The sequence below is a fragment of the Dryobates pubescens genome, chromosome Z (genome assembly GCF_014839835.1).
Source record: "Dryobates pubescens isolate bDryPub1 chromosome Z, bDryPub1.pri, whole genome shotgun sequence".
NCBI lineage: Eukaryota > Metazoa > Chordata > Aves > Piciformes > Picidae > Dryobates > Dryobates pubescens.
The window spans coordinates 46,078,955-46,095,569 of record NC_071657.1 but is presented as its reverse complement, the minus strand read 5'-3'; the positions used below and the strand labels follow the sequence as shown (position 1 = coordinate 46,095,569).

The following is a 16,615-nucleotide window of genomic DNA, read 5'->3' as shown; positions in this document are numbered from 1 at the left end:
ATAGGCAAAAGTCAATCCCCTTTTAGTGTGTTATGGCTGTGTACCAAGTATCAGATCTCATAACAAAGAGTTTAAGATGCTTCTTGTTAAAGGCACTTACAGTTCTTCAAATACACTTTCAAATTTAGTCCCGTTGCATTAAGAAGTATATCTCTGGGATCATAGTTGCACAACACAGCAGAATGGTCCAAAAAGGCAGCATTAATAAAAGGGAAAAAAGGGGGTTTATGTTAAAATATTAAAATACCAAGAATTAACAAGGATTTGGTCCTTACAAAGCAGGCAACAGCATTCAGGCAATAGTGATTTCTTCTCTTAGTTGCTAACAAAAAATATCCCCAATAATGAACTCTTCCAGTTCCAGCGCATAGATATGTCTAAGTTGAGTAGGGTACCCTCTAACACCACCCTTAAGAAAAATACCGCTTTTCAAGACTAACTACTCCTCCACTTGGCTGTGAAGGAAGAAGCCTCAAAAGAGCATTATATGTGCACATACTAGCAAGCCTACAATTCTGTGTCTCTGTATCTGGATGGTTGTCCATAATAGCCCTTCTTAGAGTGGTCTGATAGCTGCCGACGGTACTCCTCCTCCTCCTCTGCATCGCTGCCATAACTGCCATGGTTCTCTAGGTAAGGTCTAAGAGGAGCTTTCTGGGGCTCTGGAGGTCTGGAGCTAATACAGCAAGACAGAGAAATAGAGATGTGTTTACATCCATTCTGAAAAGCTGAAAAATAATTTTAGTTACTACTGGTTTTATGGCCATGTAAAACCCAGAAAGCCACATGGGGCAAACCTGTAAACACCTGCATGGGCATGGTAAGACTGTCTGGAGAGGCACCTTACTTCCATTAAGCTGAAGCCTGGTCTTCACATTGGATCTACACAAACTACCTGGAATAATGCCAGATTTAAGATTGTTAAACATCCCCTTATACTGAGAGCTTCATGGCACTTCATCCTCTGAGCAGAGAAGTTCTTAGCCACTGCTGCTACCCCATCTGGTATTTTCCTCAATTTGCACCAGACACTTTCTGCTTCCTGTGCATCCCTAGATTCCTGTCTTGATGCCTGAAGACTGCTTATATGACATTTCTTCAACTGACAGTCTTCTCTCCTTACTCAAGGCTCTCAGTAGGGCTCTTATCCTTAAAAGTGAGCACATTTGCGTTTTACACACAGTAAGTGTGACACTAAGCAGATGCATAGAAATAAAATCTGCTAAAGAAGAGCATTTCATCCGTTTCAAAAGCCATGCTTTTTGCAATCTGCATGGTACAAAACTCAGTGAAATCAGTATATCTCAGTGAAATTATTTCTTCCTAGGTAACTCAAATATTATAAATGAGCTGAAGAAAAACGAACAATATCCTGAAAACCAAGAAGAGTTCTCTGAAATTTTGCCCCACCTTTACTGTAATCTTTGAGGCACAACAAAGCAATTTATCAAGGCAGGAGTATTTGTATGAATAAAAGCTGGCAAGACCAGTTTTTCTCCTGTTGGTGAAATAATGACAAAATGCTTTGAACTGGATATACCTTACCTCATAGGCTGGGACCAGCTCTGTTCTGACTTCTGTGTTTTCACAGGGACAGCATAAATATCTGGATGCTTCTGGGCTATTTCAAGCTTTAAATGAAAGTAGGAGAAAATAACTGTTGTGTTAGTCTGTTCCTCAGGGATGCTAGACAATAGATCTAGAAGGTCACAGCTACATCTGAAACAATGAAAGCACAAAACGATAACTGATGTTACATTCCTACAATTATATAATCTTTTGCTGGAGTAGTAGTGTAATTCAAAGTGCACATGAAAACAATGGATGAAGAAAAAAGCAACAGGATTTTGAGGAGTCAGCTTTCTTTAGTTACAACAGGAAACCTTAAAACATGTCCTCTTATCACATCTAAATCCACACAATGGCATGTGTGGCTTGCCAAACTTATCTCACCAGAAGCAACACCATGCAAAGGCATGGCTCTCATTTTCAGGAGGCAGGCTGTTCTATATACTAGAGAGCATAACATGGGAAGAATGCTTCTCTTCATACCCTGGCATTCTGGGCCTCTTGTAGCTCTTGCATTCTTTGCATCCTTGCCTTATGATCCATCTCTTCGAATATTTTTACTTTCCTCAGTACAGATTTTGGAGTACTTTCTTGTTCACTTCCTTCCTCATCCAGCTTGGCCTCCTCCTCCTCCTCTGCAGGTGGGACTGCTGGCTGAGAGTTTCTCAGGATGGGACGCCCAAATGCAGGTTTCACAGAAACTGGTGGTGGTGCTGGTTTAGCTGATACAGTTGAAATCTCACTGGTGACAGCAATGTTACTTGATCTGGAGTCATAGTTCTTGGGAAAATCATAGAGATCTTCTTTATTTTGTAACTTTCCCTGAAAGTATAAAACATGCAGATAAGTTTACATCAGCAACTTAATTTTTAAAAAATATATCAAATGAAGGTTTTAATCTAAGATCTAACCATGTCAGTCTTCATTTGAAGTAACACTTCACAGGTATCTGAACTGCTGCACATTTTGGCCATTCACTTATACACTACACACCAGACTAAAGAAGACTAGCATGCTTAAGAACTTTTTGTCCCATCTGTTAAGGATTACCAGAACTCCGATATGTGTTAGGAGACAGCACAGAGGAAAATGACCTCCCAAATAATTTGTCAGGACTACCTAATCTACAATATCACTACAAGGAGTTTGGAAGTGCAGAGGACACAAGACTCTTTTCTATTCCATCTTCATTTTTTCACAGATGCCATACCCTGCTGAAACTCCGTTGTCAAGTCAAACCTGAATATATTTTGAATACACGCAGTATGTCAGTGTCTATCATCACAAAGCAAGCACTCTGAGGTTAGGGGAAATCAAGAATTGCTAGGAGTTTGGTGTCCAAACATTGTCATTTCCCCTCCCTGCAATTATTCCTGAGTCAGGTTTGAGTAAACAGTTAGCATCAGTTTCTCATGATGAAAATTGATTCTGGAGGTGGTAGACTCTATTTATGCCTTACAGTAATTCCCATCAGATATACTTTTCCTGATGATTAGCCTACATTTATTCTTACAGAAATGAAAGGGGGACTTTCCATAAGTTAGCAGACACAAAAAGGAGTCTATCTTCTTTTTCCATGCAAAGATGACACATATTTCATAGAATCAACAATGTTGGAAAAGACCTCAAAGATCATCAAGTCCAAGCTGTCGCCCAAGACCTCATGACTACTAGACCATGGCACCAAGTGCCACGTCCAGTCCCCTCTTGAACACCTCCAGGGATGGCAACTCCACCACCTCCCTGGGCAGCACATTCCAATGGCTAACAACAACCCTCTCTGTGAAGAACTTTGTCCTCAGCTTGAGCCTAAACTTCCCCTGGTGCAGCTTGAGACTGTGTCCTCTTGTTCTGGTGCTGGTTGCCTGGGAGAAGAGACCAACCCCCTCCTGGCTACCACCACCCTTCAGGTAAGGAATTTGAAGGGAATTGTTATCCTTTTAAGTTTCCCTCTGCCTGATCATGCAACACATTCCTTCTCCATGCTGACAATGTTTTTCAGTCTCTAATCACTCCTGTTGCCACATCCAATGTGCTACCCTGGAGAGTTTTCCAAAAAGAAGAACTATGTATTCAGATTTGTTTCTACAAGTTTACCTTAGGTGGTTCAGGCTTGAATGCCGGAGGTGGACTTGGTTCTCTAAGGATCTCTCTGCTACCAGCTTTTTTCAACTGAGTCCTTGGTTCTGGACTAAATTTTTTCAAACCCTGAAATAAAAGAAGAGATTGAAAAAAAGAAATCACTGCAGTAATTCAATATTTGTTTTCCTCTCTCTCAAGTTTTCTATTCTGGGAACAGTAACCAGGAGTCAAATGACTGTCAGCAGCCTGACCACAATCACTGCAAATGCTCAAGGTGATGAGACATCATCAGGAAACCTATAGTGTTAGGCAAAAAAGCAGAGCTATTATTACTATTGTTGCTCTATACAGTGTAATTCCGAAACACTGTCAGAGGTAAGATAGAGCATCTGCTTAACAATATCTCATACATGCAGAGCTTTCAGAAAGGCCAAAAACCCAATCACCTCACCTCCTCATGATGCACAGGTTCAGAAGACCGGCTAACAGATGAAATCCTTGGCTCATCCAAGGGCTCATCAAGTTCATTGTCAGTGTATGCACCTCCTTCTCCATCTGTGTCCTCTAGGTCACTGATAAGTCGACTGTCACAACTCAAATAGTCAGCACCCATTGCAGTAAGGTAAGACATACGATCATCTGCATCATCTTCCATGCCATCCATCTAGAGAAAAGTCAGTAAAAATTCAAGAACAAATATTAAATATATATGAATTAAGATCTAGTTAGGTCTCAATGTCATGACAAGCAACTCCTTAAGAATTATTTTGGAGAACTGAAAAAAATCTCTAATAAAGAACCATAAAGTGAAGCCCTTGTAAGAGCTTATCCCTCCTCTCCATTATTCCCTAACCACAGCACTAGTGATGAAATCAAAGTATAATGGAAACAACAATAGTAAGTAATATTTTGTTACCAAGATGACACCAAAGACACCAACTGACTATTTGTCTAATCTATCCAGCACTGGCAAACACAATTGACAGTTTTTATTGGCAAGAGATATCTGGAGACATCCGTATAGCATAGTACAGTATGGAATGACCACCTACCTTTCCCTCTGATACCCACACTGCTTCTCCTTGCTGCTGCTGAATTGTATCTTTTAGACTGCCATACCAGCTGTCATTGGCTGAATTCAAATTGATAGTGGCTGTAAAAAGTGAAGGGAAAAGTGCATATTATACACACAGCAAATACAAAGTGATCCTTTACCCAGTCTTTGATGTTTAAAGGTTTATTTTAGTTATGCAAGAATGTTTAACAGCCATTTCATTTAAGTCACTGACAGAGGCATGGCACTTTTATTTCATTATTTGTCTATTCATCAAGCTTATTAAATCACTTATCTTTTAATGATGGTAGGCCAATTACAGTATCAGCAAGGTTGGAAGAGACCTCAAAGATCATTGAGTCCAACCTGTCACCACAGACCTCATGACTAGACCATGGCACCAAGTGCCACATCCAATGCCCTCATGAACCCCTCCAGGGATGGTGACTCCACCACCTTCCTGGGCAGCCCATTCCAATGACGAACGACTCTCTCCGTGAGGAACTTTCTCCTCACCTTGAGCCTAAACTTCCCCTGGTGCAGCTTGAGACTGTATCCTCTTGTTCTGGTGCTGGTTGCTAGAGAGAAGAGACCAACCCCTTCCTGTCTACAACCACCTTTCAGGTAGCTGTAGAGAGCAATGAGGTTTCCCCTAAGCCTCCTCTTCTCCAGGCTAAACAATCCCAGCTCCCTCAGCCTCTCCTCACAGGGCTTGTGCTCAAGGCCTCTCACCAGCCTTGTTGCCCTTCTCTGGACACATTCAAGTGTCTCAATGTCCTTCTTAAACTGAGGGGCTCAGAACTGGACACAGTACTGGACACAGCACTCAAGGTGTGACACAGTACTCAAGGTTTGAATTCACAACTTTGGGGGGAAAAAAAGTCAAGGAAGGGATTGCTCATTGCCATACCTTCACATCCACTACTCTCTTGGTAAGCAGGTTAGACACATTCTTCCTTACCTGTAAAAAGGTGGGAACAAGTTTTCTTCAGTTTGTTTGCTTGCTCATAGAGTTTTCTGGAGCTCTTGTTAGATGTGGAACATAGCCTTTGTCTCATTGTTTTCACACCCTGTTTACTGTCTGGGTTAAAGAAGACCACAATTGGAAACCACTGGGTATAATTTAGCAGGTCCACTGCCTTAGGAGTCACATCCAGCAAAGCATGTTTATCCTGTTAATAAAAAGCCCAGTCAGTCTGCTGCTTGTGAAGAACAAGAGGAAGTGGTTGGAACATGGTAGCCTACGAAAACCAGGGTATTTTTCTCCAAATAAGGCACAACTTGATGGATTCCACTCTCTCCCCCGCCCCACAGTTGTATCACATTCAGAAGCCACAACAGGCAGCCTCCTTTTTTTTAGCTCCATTTTTCAGAACTGCTTTTGCTTGAACGTCCATGCTCTTCTGCTAACTAACTCTCTGTGGTAGTTTTAGGCTATGCCATTAAAATTTTCCACAGATCTTGAACAGAAAGTGGTAAAAATGTCGTTAAATTCAACGCACCACAGTCTCATGTTACAATAAATGCAGTTATTCCAGCTTTTTAAACAATTGTTAAATAACTGGTGAGAGTTAACCAGCTTTTCTCTCTACCTGCCCCAACCACAACTGTTTTGGGTGCTGGGTGAGCTTTTATCTATACTTACTAGCTGAGGCAAATCTCACTTTTTTTTCATTAAATGTATTTTTCCTTAGCCACTGCTAGTGCAGAGATGAATGGGATTTCAAAGGTGTGCTTCAGTGGTGCCTGAGCTTTGAACACACTTTTGTGTGACATTTTAACCCCTTTGGCACTCATTCTATTTGGCTCAGGACAATAATTGACTGATTATAATTTTTTGCCTGAGTTTTTAATTCTTTCTGATTACCACATACATTTACGTGTTCTCTAAACAGTATTACATAAAGAGTTATTGTAAACTTAGTAGATGCAACTTAGCTATCACAGTCAATTCTTGTTGGTTCAACAGCAGCAATCTATCTGATGCAATCTAAAATGTCATGCTTCTGATGACAGTAAGAGCAAGCAATCACTGCGTGACAGTAAAGCCTCCATGACAAATTCAGAACGCCCCTCTGTTCAGATTTAGAATGGACTAAGTAAGGAAAACTTCCATTTCTAATGTCAGGTTCCTCCTCCCACTTGAAGGACAGCTATCAAAACAATAAAAAATTGGTTTTGAACAGTTTCAGAACAGCCCTATCATTAAGCCAGGTCTGCTTAGTGCAGAAATAGATGAAGATTTGAGGACCCTGTAGTTTTAGAATCAAACAAATCTAACAGCATGACTTTGAGCATAAGAAATTTTGAGAGAAATGTTTTACCTGCTCAATGATTTGCCTCACAGTGTTCAAGCGCACTACCCCAGTTGACTTCTCTGAACCTGCGTCTCTGGGTTCTGTCTCTGCAAAGACAAAAAATGTAGCTTATTTAGAGTGGCTGGGCAGCTGTGATTATTAAATTATCCACTCTCTCAGTTATGGATGATAAGTAAGCTAGGAGGACAACTTACTTGCTGTCTGATACAGGTGAGGCAAATCATTTGATAACTTCTCCATAGCAACATCTGCAATAGGGCCAAATATCACCACCGGTCTCTTAAAACCAGCTGAAAGAAAATAATTTGAAGAAAAGGCAAGTCCGGTAAGACTGCTTTGACATGTAAGTGACACAGACAAGATCCTCAATTATTATACAAGGTTATGAGCAAGTTGAAGACACAGTTTAATTTTTTTTTCTCAAAGGTTTGTGCAACAGCATAACTCAAACACAGCACTGTTTTTATCAGCTGAGAAAGCAAAAGATTGCTTGGATTCTTCATTCTACATGTAGAATGCTTTCAGTACTATACATTCTGAAAATGTTCAGATCTTCACAATCTTTCCATGCAGCAAAATAACACAACCCTTTAGCCTGTGGATTTTGCGTAAATAAAGATACACATGCTAAACCAGCGATGGGGAAGTTTGAAAAAGGCAAGAAATGAAAGATTCTGTTATGCTTATGCCAGAAAAAGTGCAAATACAAGTCCTAAAGTCAATGGGGGATTACCATCCTATTGCTCAGCCTTCATCCTGAAATCTGGGAGCTCATTTAAAATACTTGCTACAATTTGTTTTGTTCCACAAAAAAGATTATAGGTGAATACCCAGAAAATTACCCTGACTTGCTCAACATCACTAGTAATAAAGTTAGAGTCATGGAGATGGACCACATCAGTCCTGACCACACCTATTGAAAAACCTGACCACGTATTGAAAAAATACTTGGGGTTTATTTGCTCCCAACGTAATGTTGAATGGGCATTTACAAGCAAGCTGAGGATCGTGATTGATCTCAGGCAGAGATTGTACTTTCAAAGCTAGCCAAGGAGAAGCTAAGGAAATAAAATACCCTCACTTTTTCCTTCCTTTTTTCATTTTAAACCTTGAAACTGGCACATGTAACTTGGAGGCAAAGGAGAACAGCAGCAGTTTAGAAACAAAATGCTTTTTTCTGAGTCAACAGCATGCAGAAATTTGCACTCTAAGCAAAATGTCATCCCTTCCTATAGCTTCAATGTTAAATTTTAGCAAAGTTGTTTGAAACACTTCCTCAGCTGACTAAACATTTGGATGTTGAAACAGCCAGAAATACATGGGCAGCCGTCTCACAGCAGACTCACTCACCCTCGCGCAGCTGAACTCGCTCATAAGCTGGGAATTTTGTGCCCACAGATAAAATTGCTGACAGATCTTCACGACTCTTCCTCAGATTCTTCTTCACTCCAGATCGCTGGCCACGTGTTCTCCAGAAGTCTGCCCTGTCGCTTGAGCCATCTTTTTGGGCATTTTGAACACTGGCCATCTGCTCAGCTCTGACAAGAGAAAGCAGAGCTGATTTGTACAGAAATAGTCAAAGAGGGCAAAGGTGTTTTCACTGAATAACAAAGGATTTTGAATTTTCAACAGCTAATTTACCAGATAGACAGTCACCAGTGGAAGAAAGAATAGGGAAGTCCATGTTCTGTTGTCCTGGAGCAAGCAGTGTCAGAATGATGCTCTGACTCACCACTGAAACAAGACTTCTGGGCAGGAATGAGTCCTCAGGTCTTAAACCAATAACTCACAAAAGCATAAATAAAACAATGTAACTGGAAAGAGGTGATGAGGGACTGCAACTCAGAATTGAAGGACTAAGAAATTGCATGTACTATTATTTTCTCCATTAGGCCTCTTAATTTAAGTCCCTACACTGGTCTGGTCAGATCAATTAACAGAGATGACAGAATGTACTAACCAGCAAGTAGGCAGCAGAGCCACGTAATATGTAGGTGTAATTTTGATTTTTCCCCCCTGCATCTTAAAATTGCAACTATGCTCAAGAACTTAAAAGCTACAGCCTAAAAACATCCTGATATTTTTGCCAATCAATTTTAACACTTGTACACACTGCACACATTAGAATACTTATTACCTCATGTGCACTTGGACAAGGAAAGCGTATTTAAGTAAAAAGTCCTGTTATGTTTCATTCCATACTTCAGATAAAAATAAGGACTACAGCTATGAATAAATACTATTAGCCTTGTAATAAATTCTTGAAACATTTACATTAAGAATACATTAAATTATTTCAATCACTGAAGTTCTTCTAAAAAATTAATCATCAGTGTGTTCTTGCACACAGTCATGAGCTTCCTCACATGTAGTTTTTTGTTTGCTTGATTATTTGGGCTTTTGTTTGGTTGTTTGGTCTGATTGGGTTGGGGACAGGGCAGGGGAGGAAAATAGGAAATAAAAAAAAAAAAGCAAAGCCACAGCACTCCACCCATTTTCTAGAAGAGGAACTGAAGCAGCTAGTGGTCAAAGCTTAGCTGACTACTGAGATAGGAGCTCTAGGTCTTTGTTGCAAGTATCTGACCTTGCAAATATCTGACCTAGTACATAGGTAATGCCATCCTTTCCTCACACAATGGTTCTGCAATCTACAGTTTTACAGGCACAATTGTGAAAGTAAAGACAAAACAATTAATTCATACTTGTAAGGAGATAAAACAGGAAAGGAAGGCATAGCAAAGGAAACAATAATAATTTAGAAGACAAAAATAAATTCTTACTTCTAATAATGGGTAGAAAGACAGGATTCCACCTTACCTGCTTTTATTTGGAATGAGGCCCTTTTCCAGTTCATTTCCAATTCTCACAGCCAGCCAGTTTCCCAGTTTGCCATCATACAATGTATCAACTACTCTAAAGATCTCCCCTCTGGTGAATGCTAAGCTCTGTGGTGACTCTTTTTCGCACTCAAAGTGGCTTCTAATGAAGAATGAATCTCCTCTTCCACAGGCCATGATATCTCTGTAGACTAAAGCAGGAACTCCTTTTTAGTTTATTTATTTTTACATTTGAAAAAAAGATTAAGCTGCTATTCTAGCGAAAAGTTCTGAAGTTCTGCCTCTCCACTCAAAAAGATGCAAAAACTGCAGTCTGCATATCCACTGCCCTACATACACATTATCAAGGCGTGTATACTTGTACACACACAGCCTGCACAACTCTGAGGGAAGGAGGTACCCGCATATTCACAAAGCATAAGGCAGCTACAGTAATTCAGTATTACAGCTGGCTGTGTCTCCAACAGGAAAGCAAGAGGCTTTGGTTGCTTCTTAGCTGTTAATCAATAAAACGGTCTATTTGCTGCTGTCTGACTGAACCCTCACGACTGCCAAGGCACAACAGAAAAGGCATGCTTATGGCAATTCTTGGGCCAGCTGCTGCAGACAGAAAAGCAGAAGGAACAAGCAGTACATTGCCACCCTTCAGGATTAAGAATACTATTTGATAACAATGAAAGAGAATACATAACACATGCACATCTGTATGACCCTTGTGACATGGAATACAGCTATCCTCTAAACAACTGAAAAAGAAGGCAACTAAAATGTTATCAAGAATAAGCACAAGAGAGATTGTGTGGTTCTGCTGACAAAACAGATCTTAAAGGATTTGTGGACTTACTCATGTTTTCTTTAAAGCACCTACCTTCGTATTTGCTTTGGGCCAAAATTGTCACTGTTTCACCTTTAGGAATTTCTAAGAGATACAAAACAGCATCTTCCCGAACAATGCCTCTGAAGTCTTGAGTATTCACCTATATAAAAAACACCCAAACAAAACAACCCCAACCCCCCAGCAAACACACATTAAAAAAACAACCTTCTAAAAAATCAACACTTGAAAAATCAACAACAAAATGCACAAGTGAAGATTTTTGCTTTACATAAGAAATAAAATCTTAAATATTCTCTTCCTGTAGTATACTTTTGAGATTTTTCTGTCAATATAGGTGTCAGTAATCATAAGGAATATTCTTTTCCAGCCATTAGCATTAATCTTTTTGAAATAACAAGGTCCTGGATGTGCACAGCTAGATTGTTGCTTCTACTTTAACAAGCTCCAAAGGCCTTGAAAATCAAGGCTACCACATGAGAAAACAGTTAGAAAAGTACATTATCCTCCTATTAAGACTTTTCAGAAAAAATAGGAGATTCTAAGAGGACAAATTGGCCTAGATGATATAATTCAGAAACTGGAAAAATAAATGACTGTTACCCAAGGAAACTGGATACAGATGAAAGAAGAAAAATATCCTGGCCTCAGTCTTTCCCCCTCCAAGACCAGGAAGAAATATTGTACAGAAATTGTATTCTCCTATCCTCAGGTATTTTTCTTGATTAGTAGTTCTGCTGCCTACCCCTTCCACAGAATCTTAAATAAACTGAAGATTGATACACAAAACCTCATTTCAGCAAGGTCCTTCCACACTTCCAAAGCAGTATCTTGACTTTGTAAGATCATGATTCCTTTCATATTTCCACCATGCAGTAAACCAAAAAATACACAAGTGATCTGCATTTCAGGGACAGAGGAGTACCTTAAGAATCTGATCGCCTTCCTGCAGTCCTTCTTGATCAGCTGAAGTGCCTTCTTGGATTCCAGCAATGAATATCCCTACATCATTTCCACCAGCCAATCGCAGGCCCACACTGTCCCCTTTCTTGAATCTCACCATTTTTGTATTAGGACTACAAAATTCATAGGCATGAAAAGAGAGGGGGGGGAAAAAAAAGCAACTCTTTCAACAAGGTCATATTAATAATCTTCTTAGTCTCTCTTTTTCACTATTATACGCTACCTTTACCCAGGTAACTCCTCAGTGAGGAAAGGAAGCAGGCAATTTGCACTTTTTGGAATGACTGAAAACTGGCAAGAGCAACAGAGTGGAGCACACAGGTTTGACGGAGCAGGAAAACAGTTCCCTGTTCTTCAAGTACCAGAATAGATTCCTGCCTATTGGATTGTGTCTCAGCTGAGTGGCTGGGTTTTTTGGTTAAAAAAAGGCTGGAGCTGTAAGTAATTATACTGATTATTTTTGACTCCATATACATGAGAACTGTCCTCTAAGGTAAATTCAGATCTATCTTCTCTGAAGTTTAACAGGATTGTTAAAAGTTTTCCAAGTGTTTGCTTTTGTTTAGGGTTTTGTTGGGTTTTTTTAAATGAGAAATATTTTCAAGCGTGTTCTCTTGGTATGTTAACAATTAGTCCTTTCATCTCGCGGTGGGAGAGGCTATTGGGCTTGGTTCAGCTTTTGCTGCCAGAAAAGCTGTATGCCTGAGTGACCTTCCAACACAGAGGACAGTACTTATCTGTTACAGCCTCTCAGTAATACCCTAAGCCTGTATTATAAATTCCTCTTCACCAAAATAATCACTTGATTAATTTGCACATCAATGACAACATTTTCAGAATCTGACCAGGAAAATATCTCTGACTCCATTAGAGAAAACACTTCATGCTACAGAAAATCTTCCAAACCTGATCTTTAGGCTTCTCCTTACAATCTCAGTGCTTTTCTCCCTTCAAATTCTGTATCCGAAAACTCTCAAAACATGTAAGCTGACTGCCTAATAATACAATTTGCAGCTTTTAGTATCTTTGTTGTTGAAGAATCAACAACATCAGTTTCCATTTGACCACTTAGAAAAATAGCAAAACCCACCCAAACAAAACCCACCCAACCCACCACAAAAATAAACCTTGGAAGCAACATTTTTGTCATTTCTAAGCAGAGACCACAACTGCAATATGGGCTGCATTTGAAGAAGACAAAAATTCCTGTACTGAATTTCCAGATAGAATAGAATAGAATTAACCAGGTTGGAAGAGACCTTTGAGATCATCGAGTCCAACCTATGACCCAACACTATCTAATCAACTAAACCATGACACCAAGTGCCTCATCCAGTCTCTTCCTAAACACCTCCAGTCATGGTGACTCCACCACCTCCCTAGGCAGCCCATTCCAATAGCCAATCACTCCTTCTGTGAAGAACTTCCTCCTAACCTCCAGCCTAAACCTCCCCTGGTGCAGCTTGAGACTGTGTCCTCTTCTTCTGGTACTGGTTGCCTGGGAGAAGAGACCAACCCCCACCTGGCTACAACCTCCCTTCAGGCAGTTGTCGAGAGCAGTAAGGTCTCCCCTGAGCATCCTCTTCTCCAGGCTAAGTAACCCCAGCTCCCTCAGCCTCTCCTCATAGGGCTTGTGCTCCAAACCCCTCACCAGCTTTGTTGCCCTTTTCTGGACACACTCCAGCAAGTCAACATCTTTCCTAAATTGAGTGGCCCAGAACTGGACACAGGACTCGAGGTGTGGCCTAACCAGTGCAGTACACAGGGGCAGAATGACCTCCCTGCTCCTGCTGACCACACTGTTCCTGATGCAGGCCAGGATACCATTGGCCTTCTTGGCCACCTGGGCACACTGCTGGCTCATGTTCAGTCTAATGCCCCCAGGTCCCTTTCTGCCTGGCTGCTCTCCAGCCACTCTGACCCCAGCCTGTAGCACTGCATGGGGTTGCTGTGGCCAATGTATAGAACCCTGCACTTAGATGTGTTCAATCTTATGTCGTTGGACTCTGCCCATCTGTCCATCCTGTCAAGGTCCCTTTGCAGAGCTCTCCTACCCTCTAACATAATCATACAGAAAGGCAGTGTTTGGCCTTGTCTTGCATCAAGCTTGTTTTTGAACTAAATAGAGGACTTTTCCTTTGTGGGGGACATTGTGGGTGAGGGCTGTCTTTTGTGTACATATAAAATAATGGAAGAGGCAAACGCCCTACATTTCCATATAACTGCAAAGGTTACAACAGCGCTCTGCTCAAAGTCATTTGCTCAGGGCCATGACCATTTATGTTTTGAAGTATCTCTAGTGACTGAGTTATCACCATGAAGAAAGAAAAACTGTTCCAATCAACAATCTTCAAAATAAAAGGTTTCTTTATATGAAATCAGAATTTCTCATGTGCCAGTTTGCGTCCCTTGCTCTTCAACCTACTACTCTACCCCTCTGAGAGGAGTATGGCTCTGTTTTCTGTATATCACACTATCCATTAGGTCACCTCAGACAGCAGTGAGATGTCCCTTCACTCCTCTTTTCTCCAGTCTTAACAAATACAGCTTTATCAGTTTGTTTGGAAGTCATATACTGCAATCACTGACTCCCTAGACTTGCTCCCACATGTCAAAGTCTCTCTTGTCCTGAGAAGCTCCAAAAGGGACATAGTACTCCAAACACTATTTCAAAGTGCCAAATAGGACAGAATAAATATATGACAATATACCACTGAGTGTGTTCCAATGAAAGCCCAAAAGCACAGGGAGTTCTACACCTTCCAGGTACAAGGTAATTTCATGCCTTCCAGGCAGATACTTCTAAACACAAGTTTTAACTTAAGTATGGTCTGTAGGAAGCTATGTCATCTCCCTTTGGCTTTAAACTATAAAGGGATATCATGACAAATGGGCAGAACCCCCTGAAACCCATGCAAAAAAAGAACTTGGTGCAGGTCACTGGAAGAATACCAAGTGCAATGGAATTTGGCAAGTGCTGCCTTACCCATATATTGCTTCATCTTCAGGGCTGGGTTTAAGAACCGTTCTTGTAACTGCTTTTGGTTGAGACACTGCATGTAAAAAGGCCAATAGAAGTTACTAAGCTATTAAAAAAGTTACAAATGGCAGCAAGTTTTAGCTACCAGAGAGTAATCAAACTCCTCTATAGCAAGGATTAATGACAGATTTAAATATCAAGCATCCCTTTGACTGTAACTGATTTATTCCCCCCCCCATTTTTTTTAAATCATTGAAAAAGAATAAAAAGATCAAGGTAGGGACATACAGTTCTTTCAGGCAAGCCAGATTAGACTTCAGGAATAGCTTGATTTGGTTACATAGGGAAATAGGATCTAGGAGAGTACTGTTGTTTAGGTGGTAATTCCAATAAGGAGCTACTTTCAAATAATCTCAGGTGTTTCTTCTGTCTTTGCAAAACAAAGCAAAGATAGACTTCTTCACTGTATGTCAGGATGGGTCCGACATAAAGAGTATACTAGACATGACAACATGTTCCATAGCCAGGAGGAAAGGAAAGAAAGAAAAAAACAAAACATGGGGCAACCAAAAAATTCAAACTCTGACCTGCTGTGTCATCTTGATACTTCAGTTCTTTGTTTGTGTCTACAACTGTAACAGCAGGAATAGCAATGTCACCAATCGATTTGAATGGTGTAGGCATTGCTCCTATCCTGGACATCTTACTAGATGGATCATCTTTTACACTAAAAGAAAAAAAAAAAGTGTGGTGAAATCAGGTAAGAATGCCATGTATTTTAAGAATTTCTTTGACAAGCACTACAAAAAGTGACTGGAAAAAAAACAGGCCTTACTTTGATTTCTCTTTCAGCTTTTCATTGGACGAATGTGAATCTAAATCAGAATGATGTAATCTGTCATCTTGAGGGGACAAAGATCTGTTTGACTCTATTTCAGAAATGTCTGAAAAGAAAGAAGCAAAATAAGAAATGCAGGATTTGTTTAAATTATCTGTGCATCTGACCACCATGTTTATTTACACAGCTTTCACATATAAGATATGCTGAACTATTAAGCCTGCCTCCCTTCTAAGATGGATTTGGCAAGGGTTCAAAAAGTGTTGTCGGCCTTTTAGTGCTTCTACCTCCTTACTCCCCTGAGATACAGGAAGGTTTCACATAACCTTTCGGCCACATACATCACAGAACTAGTTTGAGCATATCACAGACTCATTAATTAGTGTTACCAGACTTTGAGGTCTCACAGTTTCCCACAGAAGACTGTTTTCACATTAACAGTCCTTGAATCATTGCTTTTTCAGTTACAAAGAAAACAGAGTAGCCCTTGGACTTCAACTGCATCTCAGCCTTCACAGTATAACCTACAAAAAGCTACTTCCTTTATTCTGACATCAGAGACACAAATAACTTGTACTAAATGTAACATCCTGCTCCCCTAAACATCCTGAGCCCTTCCCAAAGGAAGATTATTGTTGAGAGAGCTCATACACTGTGAGACATCATTTGTAGAGATTAGATACTGGAAATAGTAACCAATTACAGAATCACAGAATGGTAAGGGTTGGAAGGGACCTCTGGAGATAATCTAATCCAACCCCATTGATAATGCAGGTACACCTACATCAGGTTATGCTGGAACATATCCAGGCAGGTTTTGGAAGTCTCCAGAGAAGGAGACTCCACAACCTCTCAGGGCAGGTGTCCATGCAGACTTAATGTTCTGACACGCCTTCCCTCCTGTTGAATGCTGTCATGCATGTTAATGCACTCAGAGAGACCAGTCCATCCTACTTGTTTTAAAAACCAAAGTCTCTTATTAAAGCAACTGACTTGCTTGTTCAGAGAATTACAATTGATTTTGCCAGACGAATGCTGCTGCTTCTATCTCTGCTCCTCCCCAGAATGTAATTACATGAATTACAACAAAAATTCTTCTTTCACATATTGGAAGCGGGCTTGATGCCGAATTGGCTTTT

General features: G+C 40.4%; 1 protein-coding gene across 2 annotated transcripts in view; it reads right to left on the bottom strand.

Annotated features, from left to right (window-relative positions):
- Positions 1 to 265: 265 nt before the first annotated feature.
- Positions 266 to 16,615, bottom strand: part of TJP2 (tight junction protein 2) — a 66,929-nt gene continuing 50,579 nt past the window's right edge. For both annotated transcript variants that reach the window (XM_009906615.2, XM_054177891.1), the window contains 16 exons: positions 15,474 to 15,582; positions 15,226 to 15,365; positions 14,645 to 14,711; positions 11,621 to 11,771; positions 10,729 to 10,837; positions 9,841 to 10,051; positions 8,374 to 8,561; positions 7,218 to 7,313; positions 7,030 to 7,109; positions 5,667 to 5,877; positions 4,704 to 4,804; positions 4,103 to 4,315; positions 3,667 to 3,777; positions 2,053 to 2,391; positions 1,546 to 1,631; positions 266 to 676 (listed from right to left, as the gene is read on the bottom strand). In XM_009906615.2, the coding sequence (XP_009904917.2) occupies positions 508 to 676; positions 1,546 to 1,631; positions 2,053 to 2,391; positions 3,667 to 3,777; positions 4,103 to 4,315; positions 4,704 to 4,804; positions 5,667 to 5,877; positions 7,030 to 7,109; positions 7,218 to 7,313; positions 8,374 to 8,561; positions 9,841 to 10,051; positions 10,729 to 10,837; positions 11,621 to 11,771; positions 14,645 to 14,711; positions 15,226 to 15,365; positions 15,474 to 15,582 (2,381 nt within the window). In that variant the 3' untranslated portion in view covers positions 266 to 507. The remainder of the gene's footprint in view (positions 677 to 1,545; positions 1,632 to 2,052; positions 2,392 to 3,666; positions 3,778 to 4,102; positions 4,316 to 4,703; positions 4,805 to 5,666; positions 5,878 to 7,029; positions 7,110 to 7,217; positions 7,314 to 8,373; positions 8,562 to 9,840; positions 10,052 to 10,728; positions 10,838 to 11,620; positions 11,772 to 14,644; positions 14,712 to 15,225; positions 15,366 to 15,473; positions 15,583 to 16,615) is intronic.